The 24989-nt window shown below is 44.6% G+C and overlaps 3 protein-coding genes across 5 annotated transcripts; 2 read left to right on the top strand and 1 right to left on the bottom strand.

The window, feature by feature from the left end:
* The first annotated feature begins 85 nt into the window (after positions 1-85).
* On the top strand, positions 86-3559 carry LOC128301523 (methionine--tRNA ligase, cytoplasmic). Of its 3 annotated transcripts, none has more exons than XM_053038060.1 (5): positions 86-268; positions 347-2491; positions 2557-2650; positions 2722-3047; positions 3090-3559. In XM_053038060.1, exons 1-5 carry the CDS (start codon positions 166-168, stop codon positions 3374-3376), a joined length of 2955 nt encoding a protein of 984 aa, XP_052894020.1. In that variant the 5' UTR covers positions 86-165; the 3' UTR covers positions 3377-3559. The 3 variants fall into 3 exon arrangements, with proteins under 3 accessions (XP_052894020.1, XP_052894022.1, XP_052894019.1); XM_053038062.1 differs by having other exon boundaries at positions 2722-3068; positions 3141-3559; XM_053038059.1 differs by having other exon boundaries at positions 2722-3559.
* A 637-nt stretch (positions 3560-4196) lies between these two features.
* On the top strand, positions 4197-7004 carry LOC128300716 (UDP-N-acetylhexosamine pyrophosphorylase-like protein 1). The gene has a single exon (XM_053036880.1). It carries the CDS (start codon positions 4330-4332, stop codon positions 5782-5784), a length of 1455 nt encoding a protein of 484 aa, XP_052892840.1. The 5' UTR covers positions 4197-4329; the 3' UTR covers positions 5785-7004.
* Positions 7005-9381: 2377 nt separating this feature from the next.
* Positions 9382-23353, bottom strand: LOC128305653 (uncharacterized). Its single transcript, XM_053043219.1, has 10 exons — positions 22908-23353; positions 19414-22817; positions 19178-19336; positions 18658-18898; positions 18004-18593; positions 17458-17787; positions 17169-17375; positions 16660-17085; positions 10978-11721; positions 9382-10612 (listed from the first exon to the last, which is right to left on the bottom strand). Exons 1-10 carry the CDS (start codon positions 23176-23178, stop codon positions 10379-10381), a joined length of 6606 nt encoding a protein of 2201 aa, XP_052899179.1. The 5' UTR covers positions 23179-23353; the 3' UTR covers positions 9382-10378.
* Positions 23354-24989: the final 1636 nt, after the last annotated feature.

Raw genomic sequence — 24989 nt, 5'->3', positions numbered from 1 at the left:
TTAGCACGCACAATCGTTCTCCTCACCTTGGAACGGGAATTGGGATTTTCTCGACTTGGGACTTTTCGATTTTGCGCTCGGAATAACCAGCCAGGAATATAATCCCGGTGCATTCTAGATCGAGATCTTTTCTCCGTCAGTTCACAAAAAGTGTTCGGTTGCAAGATGATTATCTACACCAACACCGGTAACCCTTTCGGGTTGAAGTTGTTAATTTGTGCAAATTTGGCCAAAACCAACGTGGAGGTTAAGCATGTTATGCTGGGTGGTATGTAATAGTAATGCTTCTGGCCGTATGGAATGCCGGCTTTCATCCAATTTTACTTATTTGTTTAATCATCTACAGATCCCGCTCTGGGAGATATGAAACATCTGCCCATCCTTCAGCTGGACAGTGGAGTCCAGCTGTTTTCGACGGACGTGGCGGCTAAATACCTACTGCCGGGTGAGGATGCATCTGCAGTGGTGCAGCGTGACGAGTGGCTTGAATGGTCCTCGAAGCGGTTAGCCCCGGCGCTAACCCACAACATGGCTGTCGGTACACGGGCCGACCCGAACACGAAACCGATCCTGAACACGCTGGTAAAAATGTTGGACGATTGTCTCAGTAATAGCGCGTATTTGACGGGCGATAAAATCAACAGCGCCGATGTGGCGGTATGGAGCCTGCTCGCTCCCGATGGTACACTCAAGGGAGCGGTCAATATCGACAATCTGCTGCGCTGGTATCGCCAGATTTCGGCCCTTCCCGAGGTACAGTCGGCACTGGCCTCGCTTCCGCTGAAGGATCTCAGCTTTGCGTCACTTCAGCACAGCAATCGGTATGGTGGATTGCATCACATTGTGCTCAATCCGGAAATTGCCGATTTCGAAGGTGAGCTACTTGCCGACACGTCCGCAAACATTGCCGAAACGGTGCAGCAGGAAGAGATCGAGGCGGCTCGTTCTGCTTTCGGCGATGTGGACGATCGTGCGGTTCGGGATGAGCCGAGGATCGTACTGCCCAAATCGGGCCAGAAGAATAATCTCATCACATCCGCCCTGCCGTACGTGAACAATGTGCCCCATTTGGGAAACATTGTCGGATGTGTCCTTTCGGCGGATATCTTCGCTCGGTACTCACGACTCTGTGGGTACAACACGCTCTACATCGGTGGTACGGATGAGTATGGTACGGCCACGGAAACGAAAGCCCTAGCGGAAAAGCTTACCCCACGGCAAATTTGTGACAAGTATTTCGATATCCACAACTCGATCTATCGGTGGTTTGGAATTGGGTTCGATTACTTCGGCCGCACGACAACCACCGAGCAGACGCGGATCGTGCAGGAAATATTCAAGGATCTGTACGCCACCGGATACATCGAAACGCGATCGGTGGAACAGTTGCTCTGCCAGAAGTGCGATCGTTATCTGGCGGATCGGTTTGTGGAAGGAACCTGTCCTCATCCAGGCTGTGGGTATGAAGATGCCCGCGGAGATCAGTGTGACGGTTGTGGCAAGCTAGTAAATGCGATCGAGCTGCTTCGACCACGCTGCAAGATGTGCAACTCTTCGCCGGTCATTCGCGACTCGAGCCAATTTTTCCTCGATCTCCCGAAGATCGAACCTTCACTACGGGAATGGGTGGATCGGTCCGAGTCTGGATGGACACACAATGCGCGGGTAATAACACGTGCCTGGTTGAAGGAAGGACTAAAATCTCGCTGCATTACGCGCGATCTTAAATGGGGGATCCCGGTTCCGCTCGAGGGCTACGAAAACAAGGTGTTTTACGTGTGGTTCGATGCTCCGATCGGGTACATCTCCATCACCAGTCGCTACTGCAAGGAATGGAAACAATGGTGGCAACCGGACACGCCCAACACCGGTGTGAAGGTCGATCTGTATCAGTTTATGGCGAAGGATAACGTACCGTTCCACTCGGTCATGTTTCCCGCTTCGTTGCTGGCCGCAGATAAGGGCTACACGCTGGTGTCGCACATCATGGCCACGGAGTATCTCAACTATGAGGATGGCAAGTTTAGCAAGAGCCGCGGTATAGGCGTGTTTGGCAACGATGCACAAGATACGGGCATACCGGCGGATGTGTGGCGTTTCTATCTCGGTGCCGCTCGGCCCGAAGGTCAAGATTCGTCCTTCAGCTGGAGCGACCTGCAGGCACGCAACAACAGCGAACTGTTAAAGAATCTTGGCAACTTCTTCAACCGAGCGCTGGTGTTTTGCGAGAAGTTCTTCGATTCCACCATACCGACGATGACGCTACTCGAGGAGGATTATACGCTGCTGGCGCTGATTAATCGTGAACTGAAGGGATACGTGAACCAGATGGAGAAGGCCCGCATGAGGGATGGTATTCGGCATTTGCTGCAGATTTCTCGCTACGGCAACCAGCTGATGCAGTCGGAGGAACCGTGGGTAAAGGTGAAGGGAACGGATGATCAGAAGGCCCGTGCTGGCACGGTAATTGCTTTGTGCTGCAACTTTGCTTGTGAGTAGGGACATTGTAATGGTTCTCTGCATTATGTATCTAATTTGTGCTGTTTCCTTTTCCAGGTTTGCTAGCGACGCTTATCTTTCCTTTTATGCCTACGACGGCTCGAAATATGTACAGTCAGCTTAATGTTCGTGGCGGATTCATTAACTCCGAGTACGTGCATTCACAGACGAATTATTGTGGGCGTTTGTTTTAACCTTTTTTGCTTATTTTTAACGCTCCAGAAAACCATTGATCCGGACTCTACTACCGACCGGTCATAGGATCGGTAAGCCGGCAGTACTGTTCACGAAGATCGAGGATGCCCGTATCGAGGAACTGAAGCAAAAGTATGGCGGAGTACAGCAACAGCAACAGCAACCGGGTAAAGCTCCCGCGTCACCAAACCCATCAGCTCCAGCAACCTTCACTTCGCTGAAAGACGCCCAAAAAGCAGTCGACGAACAAGCAGCCAAAGTACGCAAAATTAAATCTAGTGGTGCTGATCGATCTGTCTGGCAACCAGAAGTGGACATTCTGCTCGGTCTGAAGAAGCAGCTGCAATCATTGAGTCAACCGCGCACCTCAGAAAGTGCTCCAACAGCTCCGGGAGAAAAGACTTCCACGAGCAATGTGGCGAAACAGGCGGTGACGACAAAGGCAGCCGCCGCGACACCTGCAACGGCCAACGCCGTCCCAGCAGATGTAAAAGCGTTAGAAGAGGAAATCGCTCAGCAAGGTAGTAAGGTGCGCAAATTGAAAGAATCCAACTCGGATAAATCCGTCTGGCAGCCGGAGGTATCGTTGCTGCTATCGCTGAAGCAAAAGTTGGCCACTCTAACCGGTATTCCGGTGGCTGCTCCTGCCGGAAGTGGAAAAAAGAAGGGCAATAAGAAGTAAATCGCTATTCTCTGCTATTCTGCATCTTTATGACACCACATGGGTGAAGTTTGATTTTCGATTTCTTTTCATTAACACCGTGGCACCATGTCCGTGGTCGCGCCATCAAGCATGGGCTAACCATTGGAAGATGTGCAGTTTTAATTGAATATTACTTATGGCAATAAACGTTATTTAATAGCAATGAAATTAATGTATAACTTTGGAAGTTTGAAGGAAAGAAAATCGCTGACGTGAGAGAAATTGGGCAAAAAATCAACTGTGTTAAGAAGTTTACTATGTTTACTATGGACAACTATGTTAGGAACTTTAAACCCATTCTTCAACAGTTTTCAAAATTACGCCAGTCGAAGCGTTTTTTTCCATACGCCACTGTTGTGTGTTGAATGGACGAACTGTCAAAATTGTTATCAGCGCGGCTGTCAATAGTGTGTTGTTGGTAAACGTGTCTCTCCTGTGATAAAAATAAGTTTAAAATCATAGTTCACCATGAATGGTTGGTCGCTAGGCAATACGGAACCCTAATCCAGTTTCGTGGCATCGTACTGCTGGTTGCCCTTTCACTAAACTGGATCCGTCAGTTGTTGTGCAATTTTTGGGGGGACCTTTGCCTAGAGCCTACCAGAAACTTGTTTACATTCACAGACACTCCCCTCCCACCGACTGGCAAACGTTGCTGGTGCTGTTTTGTGTTGGCGTGAGTGAAACAGAATAGGCGCGTCCTGGTCATGTTGAGATAGCATAACCGAGACTCGTCATCATCGGTTTCCGTGTTCCCGCGTCCACCCCCTCAAAGGCCACTTGAAAGCCACACAGACAAAACTGGTCGCGCCTCTGCAGCTGCAACACACGCCGGGACAGTGTGGTTCGGATGGTGGTTTCATTGTAGTGTAGCATCCGTTGTGCAACGATACGGTCGCAGATTCGAGTGCGAGTGAAAGTTTTTATACGGGATGGGTGAAAGGTACGCCACGATTGCTGACCAACTGGCCAAATGGGACCAGGGCCATCTTCTAACGTTCTGGGAAGAGCTGACGGAGGTTCAACGGACAGGATTGCTTGATTCGTTGTCCGATAGCGTCGATTGTGCCTCGCTGGATGAAGCATTTCGTCGTGCCATGGCAACCGCCACGTCGACGAAGGAAGATTTAAACGAATTGCTAAAACCGCTCGCCCGAGAACGGTACCTATCGGTGGCTGAGGCTACTGAGAGCGAACTGGAAAACCTAAGACAGGTGGGGCTGGAACAGATCCGACTGGGAAAGGTGGGCGTTATTCTGTTGGCCGGTGGGCAAGGCACACGGCTCGGTTCGACCGCTCCGAAAGGCACGTACAATGTGAACCTTCCGTCGGGAAAACCGCTCTTCCAGCTGCAAGCGGAACGCATCCGGAAGCTGCAACAGTTGGCCGGAGGCGAGGGTCGCATCAATTGGTACATCATGACCAGCGAGCATACGCACACGGAAACGCTGGACTACTTCAAGGAGAACCACTACTTTGGTCTCCCGGCCGATCAGGTTCGACTGTTCCGGCAGCGCAGTGTTCCGTGCGTTGATTTCCAAGGTCGCATACTGCTGGACGAAAAATGGAAAGTGGCCACCGCCCCCGACGGTAACGGCGGCATTTACCGAGCCCTCAAGGACGAAGGCATTCTGGACGAGTTGGAGCGGGCGGGCGTACAGTACCTGCATGCCCACAGCGTGGACAACATTCTAATCAAGGTGGCGGATCCGGTTTTCGTCGGGTACTGCGTCCGCAAGGGGGCCGACTGTGGCGTGAAGGTGATCGAGAAGGTACAGCCGGACGAAGCGGTCGGTGTGGTGTGTGAGGTAAAGGGAAAGTACCAGGTGGTGGAGTACAGTGAGCTTTCGACCGAAACGGCCAACCGACGCAATCCGACCGATGGCAAGCTAACGTTCAATGCGGGCAACATTTGCAATCACTTCTTCACCACACACTTTCTACGCCGGATTGCCGACACGACAATGCCCCTGCACGTGGCCAAGAAGAAGATACCGTACGTTGATCCGGCCACCGGTGAACGGCTTAAGCCAAGCGCTCCGAACGGCATCAAGATGGAAAAGTTTATCTTTGACGTATTTCCGCTGGCGGAAGCGTTCGTGGCGTTGGAGGGCCGACGGGAGGAAGAGTTCAGCGCCCTGAAGAATGCGGATACGGCTGGCATCGACTGCCCGTCTAGTGTGCGGGGCGACATTTACCGATTGCATCGGAAATGGCTTATCAATGCGGGCGCAACCGAAGTGCTTGATGCAGCCGACGCATCGTTTGATTGCGAAATTTCGCCGCTCTTATCGTACGCGGGCGAAGGTCTGGAGGCAGCCGCTAGCGGTCAAAGCTTCCGCTGCCCGGTGCATCTGACCGGTGCCGATGAGCGGCAAGCGCTCTAACACCCAGCCGGAGCTAAAAATAATATTCCAAGCTATTGATCCACGCTGCCAGATAGAAACGATGCTGCAAATGCTACACCGTGTAATCAATGGGAGCAACACAAGCGAGCGTGATAACTGGAGCACCTCTAATCGGGCCTTCCCATCGAATAATCTCGCGAGTACTGCTTTGCGTGGGGCCGTCCAACCAGGCCACCAATAGAGTGACGGACATTAATGGGGCAGCAGAAATGAAAAGAAGAGCAAGAGAATACATCGAACTGAAAGATGTAATTATCTTATTAGCGCGCGTATCGGCGGCAAAGTAATGTTTTCTTTTTTTTATCTAAATGTTGTTTTATTTATGCTCAAAGTTCCACAAAATTGGTCCAAAAACAAAAAAGGGCTATCGATTGATCTGTTCAAGTTAAGAATCTTATTTTTTGTTTTTAATCCCCAATTCATCAATATGTGCAATCAATCCCCCGTGTTGTTATGTGAGTAGACCAGAAAAAGAACGGACAAGTTTCAATTTCCAGTCACGACGACGTATCTCAATTAACTCGATTATTTCGCGCACACGTTTAACCCAATCCCCCTCCGGTTTTTTTCCATTCGCATATATTCTGCATTTAACATTGTTTGTCTAACGAAACAACACGCATCTCCACGCAGAGATAATAAAGGTTGCCTCACGAAAGGTTCCAACGAAAAATCGAAAGAGGCCCAAAACATTCCGAACCACCCCTGTCCCCCCTGTGTGTGTGTTTCGATAGGAACACGATCTTCAACGTTCGCAGAAATGAACAACGAAACACTTTCTAGTGTGGATCTCGTGACTGAAGTGGACGTCCACGCGCGTTTCACGATAATTGTCCACCTCCTTCTTCCCAGTGTAATTGTTTACATTGTGCTTGCGACTTATCGTAAAAGGTAACACGCAAGCAAACCCCGCAATATCTTATAATCCCCAACCGTCCCCTCCTGCGCCTTTTTGTTTGTTATCTGTTTAGTTATAAATATTGAGATGTAGTACAGCTGATAAAGAGAGAGAGATGTTCGCATGAACCGTGTTTTCCTTAGCGTTCATATTTAATGAGATTTCATTTACTATATACAACTGGTTTCTTAGCTATGAACCTAGCGCGCAATATGCTATACATAAGAACAGCGTTTTTACCATTTTATGCATATTATAGATCAAATATATTGGCGGCTTCTTTTATATAGAAAACAATAAAATGCGTAATAAATGCCTTTTGAAGTAAAAAAATTCACTCCTCACAACTCCTTAATTCAGTAATATTGACGCTGGATATAGAAAGACTCACCCCATTGGTAGAAGAGATAGTTGGGTACTACTTTCAGAGAATTCCCAAAATATGGAGAGATCAACTGATGATCAAATGCGGTAGATCTTCTAAAGGATGACGGGCAAATGGTGTACAATAATCGTCCAGGGTGAAGCTTTTCTACGCAACCTAGTCAAGATGTCATGAAGACTGGCGCATGTCAGCAGAATGAGAATGGCCCTGAGTTATCTCGAAGGATCTGTGTTAGAATGATTAGCTAGACTGTATTCGGGAAGCTTACAGATTATCTTCTATAAGTTAAATCCAGGTCATTCGCCTATGAGACATGAACCCTGTCCAAAACAAATCAATCTTCTCTTAATCTCGTTCGAAGTCGGAAGTCGCTTGGAAGAATTGTTGGCCCCGCATGTGTAGCGAACACGCGCGAAGCCGCTGGGATGGTCATGTTATTGTGCTCTGTAACAGGTGGGCTGATAATTGTTTGGCCTATGACAGTAAAACACTTTTTTTTGGCCAAATTATTTTTTTGAATTCATCATACGTCTCTTCAAGGGCGATACACCGATTTTAGCGGTCTTTCAATTTTTCGATACCCTTTTTGTAGTAGTATTTGTCCTTTGCCTCAAAAAAGGCCTTTGTTTCGGCGATCACCTCTTCATCCGACGAAATTTTGTTCTCAGAGTACATCCTTTTGAGATCTGAGAAATGGAGTTAGTCACTGGGAGCCAGATCTACGAAATACTGTAGGTGGTGAAGCATTTTGTGGCCTAATTCATGAATTTTTGCCATTGTTTTCACTGGTTTGTGGCACGGTGAGTTGTCTTGGTGAAGCAAAACTTTTTTTTCTTCAAATTCGGTCGTTTTTTGGCGATTTCGTCCTTCAATCGCTCCAAAAATTTAATGTAATAGTCGCTGTTAATGGTTTTTCCTTTCTCAAGATAGACTATTAAGATTATTCCTCGCAAATCCCAAAAAAATTGACGCCATAACCTTGCCAGCTGATTGTTGCGTTTTCCCCCGCTTTGGAGCAAGTTCATCGCGTCCAGTCCACTCGGATGACTGTCTATTGGACTTTGGAGTGAAGTGGAGAAGCCAACACTCATCCATTGTTAAATACCGACGCAAAACCTCTGAATTATTTCGCTTAAACAGCTCCAAACACTGCTTCCAATCGTCAAATCGTTGTTGTTTTTGGTCAAATGTGAGCTCGTGCGGCAGCCATTTTGCACAGAGCTATCGCATATCCAAATACTCGTGAACGATATGTCCAACACGTTCCTTAGACATCTTTAGGGTGTCAGCTTTCTCGATCAGCTTCACATTATGGGTGTTCTTAATGATTTTGTGATTTTTTTAAATGTTTTCTTCTGTAACCACCTCTTTTGGGCTTCCACTGTGTTCACCGTCCTTAGGGCTCATTTTACCACTTTTAAATTTAGCATACCAATATCTGATGGTTGATTTTGGTAGAGCAGTGTCCAAAGACTCTTCATCAAGCCAATTTTTGGCTTTAACTATATGTTTCCCCTTCAAAAACTTATATTTTATCATCACGCGAAATTCCTTCTTTTCCATGATTACGCAAAGCACAAAAGTTGCGTCACACAAAATGCTCTAGCTCATTAGGTTGTGGCCCGAGTGCTGTCAAATTTGAACAGAATTCCTTTGAAGGTTGGTACAAACGAAATATGATATGGATAAAAATCTTCTAGCGCGATAAATGTGTTAGGCCAAACAATTATCAGCCCACCTGTTACATAGAAGCAGGTAATGTTATCGGATAGGATCTTAAAAGTCCTTTGTAATTTTGAATATCTATCCGGGTGTCCCGTCTAATAATGTGTTCATAATATTGCGTAAAACTAAATTGTGTGGCCACTTTAACTAACTTTCGTATTTCGATATTCCGTAATAATATTCGTCCATTGATAAAAAAGTCGATGTAACAGGAGCGTAAATATAATGCGGCAGGTGTAAAATGCCAGATGTTAAATTTATCACCGCATAGACACACAAGATTTCGGTGACAGAACTGATCATAAAAATCTAGCGCTGTTTAGTCGTCTTTAGGCGTTTTGAACAAGTAAGACTGTAATAGATGTAACAGATATGAAAGAAAGAGTTACCAGCTATTATCGAATCCGTTCGAATGTTCGGCAACCATTATTGCTGTCGCGATCTCCAGTTGGAAGAGCCGTCGAGTTTTACCTCTAGCACCGATTTAAATGTGTGCATTCCGTTCATCACGTGACGTAGTTTCGAATATTTTTTACAGGAAAAACCCAACGTTCCAGCATGTTTCATTTTCAGTGCTGCACTTAATTCTCCAGCTGCGGAATTAAATTTATTTTCATACATCTTCGTTTGCACCTCACCTTGATGTTAATTGCAAGTAAAAATCCCATTTCACACACCATTGGGTCATTCAGTTGAATGATTTCGAACTTTTCACTTTCTTCGGTACTGTCTAAATATAAAGTTTTCATTTTTAAATTAAATTGCATTCCTTTTTCATTGAAAAATGTTGGACGCAGAAAAAAGATTGATAAAATTTTCACCAAACTACGATCATTAACAACCTGTTGTGGCCTAAGGACGATCAAAATGATCACTTTGTAAACGTACGTTCATGTCTTTCTTTTCCTATTGGATAAGGAAGAAACAACGATTGGCTATTTACAATTTTGCTTTACAATAAGATCTAATATTACGAATCAAATAAAATATGAAATAGATATTCACTATTTCATATTAATTGCGATCTTGCTTTCACGGTTGCGGAAAACGACGACGTGTGGGGGTGTGGGTCTTAGTTCAACAAGTGTTCCTAAACTAAACGAGAGTTCAAACTCTGTTTCACTATCCCCCAACACAACAACACTATCCTTTTAAAGGCATGACCAACACTACAACTGTACACAAACACGACGTTGGGGTACAGTGAGTGGAAAGAGGACCCACACAAATAAAAAACAATACACATTTACAGACAGTTAACATAGAAATTAAATAAAACTAAATAATCCCTAATAGTCGCATCTGCTACATTCCTTCGCTATCGACTAACCTTCTGACTTAAGAGGCACATTGTCATACTCATAGGTACACATTTTCAAGTTTGAGACTTTTTAAATAGAATTAATTACTGTACAATAATGCGGCAACATAGGTGCGCTGGTGGCAATTCAAATCACCCCTGCACTAACATTGTTGCTCGGTTTTGTATAGTAAAAGGTTAATTTATTGCCACAACGGTTACTCCCTTCGCCGGATAGCACCATCACTTTGCTCACCCTCTGACGCTAGTCTAGTTTTAGTTGATTCACCTTATATCTATTGTATGGTGCGTACGGTGTACGGCTTAACCCGTTGTCTTGAACGATAACGGAGGTGGTACTCTTTACCAAATCTTGTCGCTTACCGAGCAACCAGTCCACGCATGATGCCCGTTGGGTATCGGTAACATGCTGGTCTAGCCACCGATCAACGACGCTCTTAAATCTCTGATCCATTCGTGTCGTAACTCGACAGTGACTCTGGAATGAAGTAAGACGTAAACGATTAATATCATCTCGACGTTAAAATTACAACGTATGCATAAACAATTAGTTGATTTTGGATGTCTTAATAAAGACTATTGTGAATGAAATACATTTTGATTGAATCCTGTGTCCAATAAGCTTTCAAGAAAAATACATCGAAGACCTACCGGGTGATAAATAGTAGAAGTTTACACTATATCGTAAATGATAAAGCTATCATCTCTTGTAGGTACACAATAGTATAGATACAAACGACGAGACAATACTTGAACCATCAGTAGTTAACTCGTATAAAATAAAATCGGTAAAATCAGTCAATTTTTTAAGCATACGTTAGAACACCTTTTCGCAACACAAACCTTTCTCGAACGTGTTAGCGATCCGTGCCAATACATGATGAAATTTTTCTTCTGCACTTGGGATGTCTTGTACGTGTTGCGTGCCACTTTCATCTGCTCACTATCATCGATAAACAGCAGATTGCGATCCGCACCATTCATGTTCGACAGGCGGCGATCGGCTGGAACTGCTGATGGCGATTGCTTCTTCAAGCTACCACTACCAAACCACAGCGAAGGATTGCTCCCAATGCTATTGTTGTTGTTGATATTGTTTGGATTGTTGTTATTGTTACCCCCACTGGTGGTGCTTCCACCATTATCCTTCGTCGAGGAAGGCGATTTAGATTCTCCTTTCGCCATCGTCGTACTTCCAGCGGCAGCAGCACCAACATTATCATTTTCGTGTTGTAATTTTCCGACACCGGATGTTTCACGGGCATCGTTTTCTTTCCGGCTAGCATCTACTTCCGCATCAGCAGCGTGTTGTGGCGGTTTCGAGTTAGGGGTGGTAGCCGTACTTTGGAACACACTCGCGGTGATTGTGTTAGATACGGGCGGCAATGCATTTTTGTCCTCCGTTGATGAGATAGTATCAGCTGCTACGGTGCCCTCCTCTACGTCGCTAGCTTGCAGCTGCCCCATCGTGACCGATTTCCCATCGATGGTGACCGAAACCGTACGTTTGGTGTTTTTTCGCCGTTGTTTCACGTTACGGGATAGAAACACTGGCATACGTGCGGCGCCCGACTGTGGTCGCAATTTCTGTGAATGTCCCACGAACAAGGTCCCGGAACAACAAAAGAGAGAAGAACAAACCAATCACACGATAACAGGAAGGAAGAGAGAAAAAAGAACAAAGAAAACGAGATGCATTAATTGCTTTGCTGTGTGGCGTGAGCTGCGCCCTTCGTCCCTTCAACAGGGACGACGGTCTCTATTTGCCTATCATTTGCGGTGATGTCAATAGAAATCAACTTGCAAAATTAGATGCGCGATACTATCAAGGGACTTTCAGAGAAACGCCACAGATCAAAACAAGATAACGTGTAACAACAAGACGGAAAAGCGATATGAAAACCAAGAAAAACCATACTCAAATACAGCAAGTGTACTAAAAGCATAAACTTTAAAAAAAGACAGACTGATTTGCAAATCTAATTGCAACAGATAACAAGTATGAAAAAATACACAGAAACATGCATTTCATAATCCCACAGCAATACCTAAGCAAAAAAAGATCAACTTCATACCCAACCACCACACGAAGAAGAAGGATGGCTCTGTGTTGAATGAGACACTTTTTGTTAAGAATGAGAGGGAGGCAATTGTTGTAGTTTCCGCAGAGGACAAAATAAACATTTTCGTTTTCTTCGTACCAGGTCAAACATAAAATTAGTTTAAAAAAATTAATATTTCTTTTCATCGATTGAAAATATTGTTTAAATTTGGGAACCATATTACATTTAATGAAGGAAATATGACTGCATCGTAAATTACCCTAACAACTAGCGATCAGTTAATTAATAATATTCCTAACTGTAATGTAATTTAAAAAAAAGATCCAAATGACGTATATGTTCGTCACTACTAAGAACTTTACATAAAAATACCACACAGAAATAAGAGAAAGAGAAAAAAGCACACTTCATTTCATCTACAAGCTATTTTAATGTTTTATATACGGGAAATATAGGGAAATTATACATAAACAGTACCCTAAATTGAATTAATTAATTAAAAGTATTCGGGAAGAATGCGTCTCTACCAGTGACAACGAGAAATCTTGCATTAAGTAAAACATTAACCAATAATACAATATTATCAACAGTAAACGAAACAGTGCAAGCATTAAAAATGAAAAAAAGAGATAAAATGTAGAAAGAAAGTAACGCGCGTCGAGTGATAATTCTACTTAAAAAAGGAAACACCAAAAGAAGTGTGTTTTGGGTGAGAAGTTTTCAACATACCTATATTTGCAAACAATGTTTAAGTGGCCCCACATACCATCATATCGCGCGCTATCCCCTTCCGATCCTTCTCCTTTGTGGTCATTATGTGCTCGTTATCAATATGTCTATGTGCGCAAAAAGTATTCCTTTAACGCGTTATTGCATAATTTGGAAACAAAATTGATCATCTCGTCGAGAAAAAAAAATACATTAACAAAACAAATGTTCAATTAGTTAACATTGAACAAATGAAGACAAGGAAACAAACCTAATGAACGATTTAGAAGCAAAAAAATATCAACATAAATTGCAAAACTCAAAGCTACGTTATGATTTCGGGTGTTATCATTTTGATCCGCGTTGCAATTGCAGTGTAAAGACACGCATGTGAAGAAGAAAAAAACGATTGTTTGTTTCGTAATATTTGCAAATTTTCTTTTGTTATTGTTCATTCATGTTTGGTTGAAACATTCAATCAGACACAACTCGCGTTCCCTCTTTTGCTCTTTTAGACGTATAGAAGATTAGATTGCATTTTGTTCATATATAGATTTAAATTTTTATCCTTTACACTTCCCCCATCTGTATTAGCACACACATAACGGCCGTACTCTGCAGTGCGCCCGCATGATTTCACATTAAAATTACGGAAGAAATGTACCCTCGCGTTTTGTAGTATTTTTTATGCGGTGTGTGTGTGTTTGGGATGAATTTTCTTGAACATTCACGAAATTTAATTCACTGTTCCCTCTGTACAACAATTCATCAATGCCATGTCTCGTGTGTTCATATAAAAACTGTTGGCTCGTGATCATCAAAATCATGCTTTCCCTGTCAAGAAAGTTTTATGCAAAATACTGTCAAATAACATACTTTTCCTCGATGCTCTGATGATGCTCTTCCTTATCCACGGAAATACATTTTGTCCAAGAAAAGTTGAAAAGTAAACACAACTTGATACTATTTACAATATACTCAATTTAAATTATATCTCGACTCAGTCTCCTGCTTTTTTATATAAATTAAAAATATTATCTGCATTAAATTTTGTACAGAGATTGATTTATCGTATGGTTTGATACCATTCTACTTGCTCACAACGTTCTTCTGCTACCACTATTTGTGTTATCGCTGAAAGCGTTCTATTTTTTACATAATTATTGTACAACTTTTACCTTCAAAACTGCCACTCGGCTTTCTATAGCACTAAAAACTAAACAGTTGTCGTTACCCTCTTTCTTTCGCTGTTCGGTCAACTTTAGCTATCCAGCAGCAATACATAATATTCCTCTCGCTAAGATTCGTGTGTTTCTAACAGAGGAACATTTTGTTTCCATATGGCAAAATTAACAGAATCGCATCGTTTATAGTACATCACTGTTTTTTGTTTCTTTAACGGGCTCATTTTAAAACCTCTGTGTTCTGCGTTTTAGGTATCGCTATCAGTAAGAAATAAAGCGTTCATCATATGCGTAAGACCATGTTTGCTCGGTTTTGTCCTTCTATAAGTCGTCGTAAATGGGCGATCACTTGTACCACAAAACCTCTTTTTTATATGTGTTACCTTACGCGAAGGATCCGAAATCCCTGCGGTTTTGCTAAGAAGCTTTACAAAACATACAAACCACCATGTGTCTTTGTATGATCTCCCGCTTAGCGTATGATCAAACATCGGTGGCAGTAGAAAGAGAAATCGAGTAAATGATATTTAAACTTTTCGTATCTTTCCTAAATATTGCCTCATATATCCACCAATCGAAAGATCGAAAGGTCGAAATCTTTAATTAATTTTTTTTTCTTGTTATTGAGGTGTTGTTGTGTTGTGGTGCTGTATATGCTTCCCTCCTCTATTAACCAAAAATATACATCTGTTTCAAACCTTTTTAATACCACTCGCGGGCACCGTATCGCTGCAACGCACGTAAGCACCGAGAAGGTAGATAATAAGGAACTGATTTGTCTCAAGTTAGTCTCACATCTTGGTTGGTTACCTTCTACGTACGTGCGCCTTCGTGTAACAGCAACAAGAGGCTTTCGCTAACAGCTAAATAAAGCAAAGGCATGCACATTTGCCAAACGCACAATAAAAATGTGCCGGGGTAAAAATCCAACAGAAAATTTATAAAACCATCACCCTCAGAATGATCGTTGTGTATAAACATGTATGCACAGAAAGAAAGAAAAATCTCGTTCATCCAATTTGGCTTTTACATCCTTTGCACTATGCTGAACCCTCGGCAGCTGTTAAAACTTGAGCACTGCTCAAATGTTTCGATACCGAATTCCATCGATTTGATATCATCTACAGATCAACTGCTTGCGGGTGTCTACTATTTCTCTTCTTTCATTTTTGGATGTCCCTATCAAATTGAATGCTGACCGAATGATGGATTCAAGTGATTAGAAACGGGATACAGGTATGCGATAGTAGAAGAACTAGTAGTAACACGAGTTTTGGTAGTGGTACACAAGTTGGTAGAAGGGGAGGGATGTTGTGTGGTCACGTTCGTCCCCCGTTTTGATCGCAACTTTGATTTGCAACAGTAGCGTTACTTGCGTTTGTATGTAAGCTTTGTTCAATTTGTATACATTTAAACATTTTGTTTGACCTGGCACAGAAAAAAGAATGGTTAAAAAAGAGAAGAAGAGGTATGAAGAAAAAAAGCTTAAATTAGTCAAACGTATTTGGAAGAAAACACAGTCGATTATTTTAAATGTACTATTGACGGGGTGATATCCAGAAATTGAATTGCTTATTTTTAAACTCGAATGGCAAATTGGTGGCTCGCCTTTGACCATCAAATTGTGTTGTATTTCTATCATAATAAATGGAACATCCGGGTGGGGAAGAGTCAGTGGTTTTATGAGTTATTGAAACTAAACAAAAATGTAAAAAAATTTGCTCGATAACAGGTGCGACATAACAAGTAGGAACATAAAATACGAAAAAAAGCAAGAATAATGAGTAAACTTTAGAACTATGACAAGTGTGTGTATCATACATCAGTGTAAGGTGAGTACAATGCGCTCTCGAAGTACACTTACTAACAAGTATACGACGGAAAACGATCGGAGCGTATACAAAATAATTAGAAACGAAACCAAACGATGAATGTAAAATTAAACAACACTATAAAAGAAACAATAGCCGGAACCGCGGACAAAATCGTCAAAATTCAGTTACATTCAATTGAAATGTGTGTTTAAAAAAATCATCCTATTTCAAGCGCTTTAGGCGATCGTTAAGATCGAGTAGAATCCTTTTTTTTAGAATGTATTGGTAGAGGTAGATATAAAAGTATAGATGAACAACAAATGAATTCGTTTCATCTAAAAACACTCCATCTTCTGACGATCGTTACACATTCGTTAACACGATTCGCTATACCGGCTAATGTTTTTTTTTATTTGTAATTGAAGCGTGAAATGAAATTGCGCAAACGAATTGGTAACAAACATATTTACATTATTCACTTAGCAATAATAACGCGTTCCCACCAATCCGCCATCCACGTCCCCAACGAAATGGCCTATAACACCTTCACACACTAGGCAAAAAATTAGTTTTGAAAAGTGCAACAAACAAATTTTTCAGCACACACACACACACACAATTATGGGGGAAGAAGAGGGCAGGAAAACGATCAACTCGTGGAAAACCCATTTCCTGTTACTCCAATTTCGCACGCCACGCATTGTGAAGGAGGGTGCGTTTTTCATAAAGGTTTGACTAACATTTTTTGTTACTTACCAGCTCCTCTTCGGGAGTTTCTGTTTTGACTTCGGCATTTGTTGTGCTGCCGCCGGTATTGTTACTACTGCTGCCGCTACTAGTGTTGGATCCGGTGGGCGCGTTATTAAGATTACTACTGTTCACACTACTGCTGATGTTCGAGCTCAACGGTGCACCGGCTTCTGCAACTCCACTGCTACCACCACCAACAACACTACTACCAAGCACAGCACTTCCACCTACAACACCACCACTTCCACTAACTGCGCCACCACTACCTCCGCCACCTCCACCGCCACCACTATCACTTCCGGTACCGGTGGCAGCAGGGTTTGAGAGACGATTCACGTATGAGCCGTAGGCTTGCGTGTTGGCGAAATTAGTAGCCGTATCATCCGATTCGGTATCCAGCAGCTCGATTGTTACCCGACAATCGATTTTGTACTAAAAAAAAACAAAAATAACAAAACCATATAATGTATAGCTCTAGAATCCTTCATTTAGCTTTACAAGAAGCAAATACTTACAATGTAAATTTTGAAACAATTTTCATCTTGTAGTGCTGTTTCTGCTTTCCGTTGGTAGGCAAGCTCGGTGGCAATTCGACGGTTAGCCGTCCGGCATAGACCACCAGCACCTCCCCGTCGTTGTTCGGCCTGGAACAATTCCACACACTCCAGTGCTCCTCGCTCGGTAACACAATGTTGCAACTGCCGTACCGCATTTTGTACAACCTGTACAAATTACACACACACACACATAAAGGGGTCTTATTATATTCTTCAAATATTCCGAAAATGACCGGCCACTACATACCCTATCGAGCGTAAATGCGATGTAAGCGTGAATGCCAAACATCTCGCGCAGCGTGTCCTCGTAGCTGCTTGACTCCATATTGCCGTCCAGCAGATTTTTCAACATCTCCAGAAATGTGTTGTAGTAATCCTCGATGCGGATTTCACTTTTTGTTTTCAAGCGCAACGCGGTAGCGGTGCTGTTGTTGCGTGTACTCTCGTATGCGCGTTCCTCTGCGGCGATTATTTGTGCACGCTCGTAAATCGTGCGTAACCGTTCGCATAGAATCGCATGTAACCTCAGGAACAAGTACCAGCTATTGTTGGTGAAAAATAACGTGTATGCTTCTTCCTGGAATTTAGAATAATCATACACATAATTAGCAAAAATGAATTATGTTCACGTGCATTTGTGACAATAAATGGGCGAAACATTCAACCACCGGTATCTTTCACGAGTTATCAAACGAAATGCCATACAAGTGAAAGAATTAACAGTTCGGGCTCGACCACTAAGTGAAAGTTTCGTCCATTTAAAAGGCGCTTTAAAGATCTTCCATTCACGTACGATATGTTTGCTCACGGCGTGTGGAGGCAATGGTGGGCTCAACGGTTGTTGCTGCGGTGATGACGTTCCAGCAGCTGCCGAACCTGGCGTAGTAGCTCCAGCATCCTGCATTACAGATGCATCGTTTTCTTCCTTAATTTCCATCTTTATTGTCGTCGATTTATCTGTGGTACTATCTTCCGCAGCCTTGCTGTTACCGTTGCTATCTGCTTTAGGAGTATTATTATCTCCGGTGATTTCGGAGCCGTGTCTCGTTGTGGACAACGCTGTAGATGTGGAAACAGTTGGTGTTAGTGGTAGCAGCTCAGCGGAGGTTGATGCGATGGTAGTCGCTTTTGCTGCGGTTGCATCATCTCCACCTTTGCTACTTTCTCTATCCTTAGTCACACCTTCTGACTCTACTGTGGCCGTAGCTGACACATCGGAAGACGCAGCTCCTCCTGCGGATGCATTACTGGATGGATTGAAACTACCGCTTGTATTACTGCCAGAAAAATTGGAAGCCGTCAATGAAGCTTTCTTAACGCTGGTAGATGATTTGCCCGCGCTGCTCACTTCTTCATCTTGCTCCATTTCAGTGTCTTTATCGTCTAACGAAAATAATAAATTTAAATTAACCAACGTTATGAGTTGCATCATCGGCAATACACATACCCTCTTCACGTTCATCTTCACTGAGCTGCTGCCTGGGAGCGAAAAATAGATCCGGCACAAACTGTCGCAATATGTGCTTTATTCGGGCTTTCTCCTGCTTTTGAATGCCCGTCTGACGCTTCACGTGGTGTATGAGCAAATTCGCTGCATCCTCCAGTATTGTCTTGTCTTTGTACGGTATTGTCATGTGGGGCCCACTGGCCTGTGGTACCGTCGCCGAATCGTCGTTCTGTTCATGGCGCTGCATAAATTGAAAACAATATTAATTTGCATCATTGATTTTCCATTCTCACGCTATCTACTCCTACTTCTTGTTCTTTTCTGTCTCTTTCTCTCTCTATTCAATACAACTACGCAAACTAAATCAACATAAGGTCAATTTATCCTAAATAGACGCAAATGTTGACAAACATACTATTCTCCCTGCACGGCTCGAATACAACAACTGTTTTACCACAAAACGACAAAGATGACACAGAAAGAAAATCATAAAAAAGAAACTGGGGACGATCGTGTTTACCTTCATGTAACTCACCTCATCAAAAAGTGTCTCAATTTCATTGAACAAACTTTTCGATCGGAGGGCTTTGATGTCCGTTTGCTTGAAGTTGATACCCTGATGGTCCAATGATTTTAGATAGTATTTTTCATTCTGCTCCCGCCATTGCTTGTTGAAACTCTGTCGAAAAAGGGGAGAAAAGCAAATGTTAGGAAATAAGATAAAAAAAAATACAACAAGAGAAAGTAGTGCATTACCTTTTGTGCTTCTCGCCATTCCTCCTCCTTGGCTTTCATTCGTCGCAAAACGACCGGCACGGCCACAGAGGGATTCTTTTTCAACCCTTGTATAATGTCAGCCGCTTTGTCACCATAAATTCGCCTAAGCGCTCGCTGATGAATCGTCGATGACGTTCCACCGAGACAATCGTCCAACCGGAACCGGCTGACTTCGTCTTGTGACATACGGGTCAGTTTTTTCTGCACGCCTTCCAGCACGCGGATGGTGGCGCTGTTGGATTCGATCACCACGTCCAGCTCGAACCGCTCGTCTTCGCACCGGTAGATGAACTCTTCGTACTGTGTCTTGCGTGACGTAACGAACGTTGAATCTTCGGCCCAGGTCGGGAAGGATACCCACGTATCGTTCAGCACATCCCGGCACAGGCTCGTCCTGCCGGAACACTTAACACCTTCGTGCGATTTGGGCAGCGCACAGTAGCTAGCACCGAAACGTTTGCACGTGGACAGGTCCACGTCGGCGGCCAGTTCGCTTTGCGTTCGGTCACGATCCTGACGGGCAGCGGCCGCGGCTGCTGCCGTCAGTGGTATGCATTCGTTCGAAGCGCCGCCACCTGTTCCGGTGGATGGACCGAGGAAGTCCTGGAACCACTTTAACAGATCCGGAAACCGACTGAGGAACGGTGTGATCAGTGTCTGCAGTTCCGATTTTGACACAATCTCTTGATTGTACAGCGTTAGACAGCGCAGGAAATCTTCGTACACGTCCGGACTGCGTAGTGCCTTCCGGACCTTGTCGAAGAACGCATAATCGTTCAGTGTACCATACTTGGACGCTTCGGCCAGTGAAACATCGCGACAGATAGGTTTATGTCGCTTAATTGGCGGTGGTCCAGTACCGTCGCCGCGATCACGCGCTGCGCTCATGTTGTTACCATGACCGGACGGGCCACCGGACCCGACAAAACCAATCTGTGACGCGTACGAGGGCGATCGTTTGATGGCATTCACACCACCGCCACCACTTCCTACACTGACAGGCACTAAGTTTGCCATTACGTTAGAAACAACATTAGGGCCACCGGGTTGAAGTACATTACCACCTACCAATCCACCAGTCGGATTCAGTGCAGACAGGCTTGCACCGTGGATATATTTGGCGTTCAGCCCACCGCCACCACCGAGGGATCCACCACCACTTCCCGGTCCTACGCTTCCCATGTGATGGTTACGATCTTTCTCCACCATTACTGCACCGCCGGAAGTGATCATGCTCCCGCCTGCGGTTCGGATGGCACTACCCACGGGAATACCACTGCCCGGTGGAATACCACCAACTCCAACACCTGCACCATGCATTCCCACACTATCCGCTGCTATTGCGGCATATTCTCGATCCTGCTGCAAACGGGCCAAACTCGAGGGTTGCATACTGTTGTACACCTTCAAATTGGCGAGACTTGCACCACCAGAAACGCCTCCGATATTGGAACTGCCCAGCTTTTTACCACTGCCACCATGCACAACCGGGACGGCTGCACCGCCACCCAGACCAACGATTGCGGTCGTTCCTGTTGTCGTTGGGCCACCTCCCCCACCTAGCTGCTGCTGTTGCGAATGTTGATGATCATGCATCGAAGCGTTGACCACCAGATTGTGAGAGTTCGTTTTGCCCGATGCCATATGGTGCTGCTGCATAGCTGCCTGATTATGATGGCTTGTCGCGTCCGGTAGAAACTGTCCGAACTCGCGCAACAAATCTTCCTGATTGTCGAACAGTTGCGCCACTTGTGTGTACACTTCTGCCTCGGTAAGCTGCTTCGCGTTCGATAAGCAACCACTCTGCGCGCCCTCTTTGTACGTTTTCTGCTCCTTTTGGTAGGTGTGAAGAATCTCCAGGAACCGTTTGTACTTTTCTGGCTGCGTGTGGAATCGATTTTTGATTTTGTTTACATACGTAATGGCATGATTGAACTCGACCGGTTGATTTGCCGTTGCGGTCGGCGTTGGCACAACCGTCGTCGTGACGGTTGCCGTTTGCGCTTCCGGAGGTGGTTGCACCTGCTGCATGGTCGTTTGTTGATGATGTTGTACCTGGGTCGGAGCGGATACCATGCCGCTTGGGACCATTCCACCAATACCAGTCGGGCCGGTTGTTTGTTGTTGCGATATAATCTGCTGTGTTAAAATCCGATGTATATTGGACTGTGTTGCTTGTGACGGTTGTTGCCCGGTTACGACCGTCGCACCGGCTCCACCAGCCGATGAAGCGTCCACCGCGGTCACAACCGTTGTCGCGGCTGTCGATGATACGGTTACGCCTGCAGGAAGACTCGCACTGCTTGCTGCTGATCCGGTCGATATCGTACGCTCCCGATGATGATCACCGCGTGAGGAAAAGTTTTGTGCCACTTGCGGACCAGACCCTCCTCCTGCACCACCTGCTCCCGCCGTAGTTGTTGTGGTTGTAAGAGATTGGGCATTCTGGGCAGTGGCCGGACTGGAGTTACCACCAACCGAACCACCTGTCGGTTGTTGCAGTGACGTTCCACCGTGCACGGGAACGCTCGCACCAGGCGCTGCTGCTGCTGTGGCTGCATGACCACCGCCATAAGCCATGAGATTTACGGCACCGGTTGTCGTTCCCCCGCCGCCAGCATTCCCTCCCGTACTAGCGGTTACTACGTTCGAACCGCCCGCTGCTCCACCCCCACCGCTTCCGGTCGATTGCACTATTTGACCGCCGCCCTGGAAGATTGTGTTGTACTTGTGCGGTGAAGGTTGCGGTGCGACCGACGCACCAGACGATGCCGTCGGTTGTACGGACACCGACACCTGGAACAGATAGCAACCTTGATCGTTCGCTTGCACCTCGATTTTGTACCCGGGTGGCAGGAACGTGTTAAACCCGACGATTAGTTCCGGGTGGCCACGGAATAGGTTGGACACGCGCTGTATAACGCCCGGCGTGTCGATGCTTTGAGATTTGAACTCTTTCATGATGTCAAGGAAATCGTTGTACACTTGGGGCTGGTTGCCGAAGCGGTACTTCACCTGATCGAGATAGCTGAGCGCATCCTCGACCTTTAGCCGCTGGAGTTGCGCTTGGCCTTGAGGTGGAGGAGGCGGTGGGCCTTGCGCCGCACTCCCAGCACCCGGTAGGACTCCTGGCGACATGCTGGTTGTGATCACCTGCTGCACACCTCCGGTAACACCGGTCGTACCCGGCCCGCTACTTACTGAAATGTTATTGTTTGGCGTAGCCGCGGCGTTCGTCGCGACTGCAGAAGCATTTACTACCGCGTTCTTGTGGCTTGGACCGCGCACTTGATTGGACGCGTTAACTACGTGTATTTGTTGCTGTTGTGGATTTGTCGTCTGCTGAGTTTTTACCAAATTGGCTCCAAGCGTCGTATTATAAGCTGTTAACAAAAAAAAAAAACAATACAGTATATCATGTGTTAGTTACTATGCTTCTCAAAATCGCATCTGCCTACTACGATTCTACTTACAAGTCGTGTATTGAACACTAGTAGCTTGTTGTGGTGGCACTACAAGCTGTGTCGCTTGCTGCTGTTGGCTGCTCAGATTCGTCACTGAATTGACCGATTCGGGCGGTGTAGACGTCTTGATAACATTCGGCGGGATCTGATACTGTATGGTCGTGCCAGTACTGCTGGCCACATTATGCGGTTGCGTGGTCGTGATAATACGTTGCTGACCCGTCGGTGGCTGAACCCGCGGTTGCCCAAATTGTATCTCTTCCGTTCTACCACGCTTCATGATGGGTTCATTTTCTATAATTTTTTGTTTCCCTTCGGTTACTTTTCTCCTGGAAAATATCTAATCACACTTAACTCAAACAGCACGCAAATCTTTTTTCACACTACACACACACACTTCATGTACAATTGGGAAGGATGATACACCACGCGCAGCTTCACACTACACACGGGGTTTTCTCTTCTTTACTCGCTTAAGCAACAATTTTGTCAATGTTTGTTTTTTCTTTTACACTTTTACCAATCCTTGCACTGTTCAAATGTATCTGCAGTCCTGCCCGCTGATGCTGGAACTGTTTTAAAATCATTTGCACTCAGATAACTAGACAAAATCGCTCTGATAAATGCTGCAAAATAGAAGGAAAAAGAAATCTTACGTTAGTAAAATAACTTTAACATTTTTTTGTCACTTTTTATCGCAAAATTACACGGTTTTTCACATCAGAATAACACACGATTGCAAAGAACTTTACAGCACACGCTTCCTTCGATTAACAAACATTTCGTGGTAGGAAAATAATGTTTCTTTGTTTCCTTCTCTGCACGGCGCTCTCATCGAAAATGCCGCGATCGTAGTAACACACACTTATTGCGGAGGGAACGCACAATTCCTGGCCTGAGTTTCTCTTTATCAACAAAAGAGAACAGCATATCCATAAACATACATTGGCGGGGGGATGCTTTTTATCATAGAAATGTGTGATGAGAAGCATCCTGTGTGTATCAATTATCTTCAATTTTTGCGAGCGAAGCAAAAGAGCGAAACATCTGTTCGAACGGAATTTTGTTCGGATCGATTTACAAGCGCGCGTTCCTCGTTCTTTTCCAACATTTGCCGGGTACGCCCTTTTGTCTTGCTCGTGCACAAATACCGAGCATACAGTATACAATACGGCGGAGTGCTCTCGGGACTCCCGGGAATGTCAATGTGGGCCTGCGCACTTGCATCTGTGTATATTATACCGTCACATTATGAACAAGCATTTACACAAGCGCATAAAATGATATCCTTGTTCCGCTTCCGGAGGCAGAGATCTGAAACTAAGAGTAACAGTTCTATTATTTCGGTAATTAACGACGTTTGCATTATCTTTATGACAAATTCTTTTTCCAAACCATGAAATTTTTATGTTTTCTCACTTAAATTTCCCCAAATTCATGTGTAACCCTTTCCAGAGGTACGCAAAGGGAACTCCGAGTTTTCCGGAGCATCATCACAACCTTCTCCCATCTCTTATTCTCTAACAAAAACACAGCACAACCATCCATTGAACCGGTATTTACTGCATTATTGTGTTCAGCAAATCCTTCTCCCGGTTCGACAAGCGAGACCGCGGGATGGAATGGCGGTGCGCGCCGCTTGTGTGTAGGTGGTTTGGAAGGTGCATCAAACTACTTGGGTCAGAGTGCTAGGAATAGGAAGAGAGAACGGGTGCATTTTTATGTGCATTTTGGGATAGTAGTGCGCACCGGATCTTGGGCGGTCGTCTCTGAATTTTTCGACTTCTCCGAAGCCCGACTGTAGATACACTATTTATACTAAAAACTGCAGAGGAGGCGCACACAGAAAAAGGTTCATTTTTCCTCCCTTAATGGTGATGGAAAACGCAGACAACAAACATTACACAATCATTACATTCCGGTCAAAGAATTCTTGAGGTTCTGGGGAATGTTTTGAGTGGGTCGACCAGCAAGAATTTTTCATATTTAATGTTTCATAAGAAATATATTTTTAAATGTAGTATAGAAATATTCAATTACGAAAAAAAATATCATCCGAAACTTGATAAATACCGGTAAAACCCTCTAATA

The sequence above is a fragment of the Anopheles moucheti genome, chromosome 3 (assembly GCF_943734755.1).
Source record: "Anopheles moucheti chromosome 3, idAnoMoucSN_F20_07, whole genome shotgun sequence".
In the NCBI taxonomy this organism is placed as follows: domain Eukaryota; kingdom Metazoa; phylum Arthropoda; class Insecta; order Diptera; family Culicidae; genus Anopheles; species Anopheles moucheti.
The sequence above is the reverse complement of the archived record's forward strand: the minus strand, read 5'-3'. Positions and strand labels throughout refer to the sequence as shown.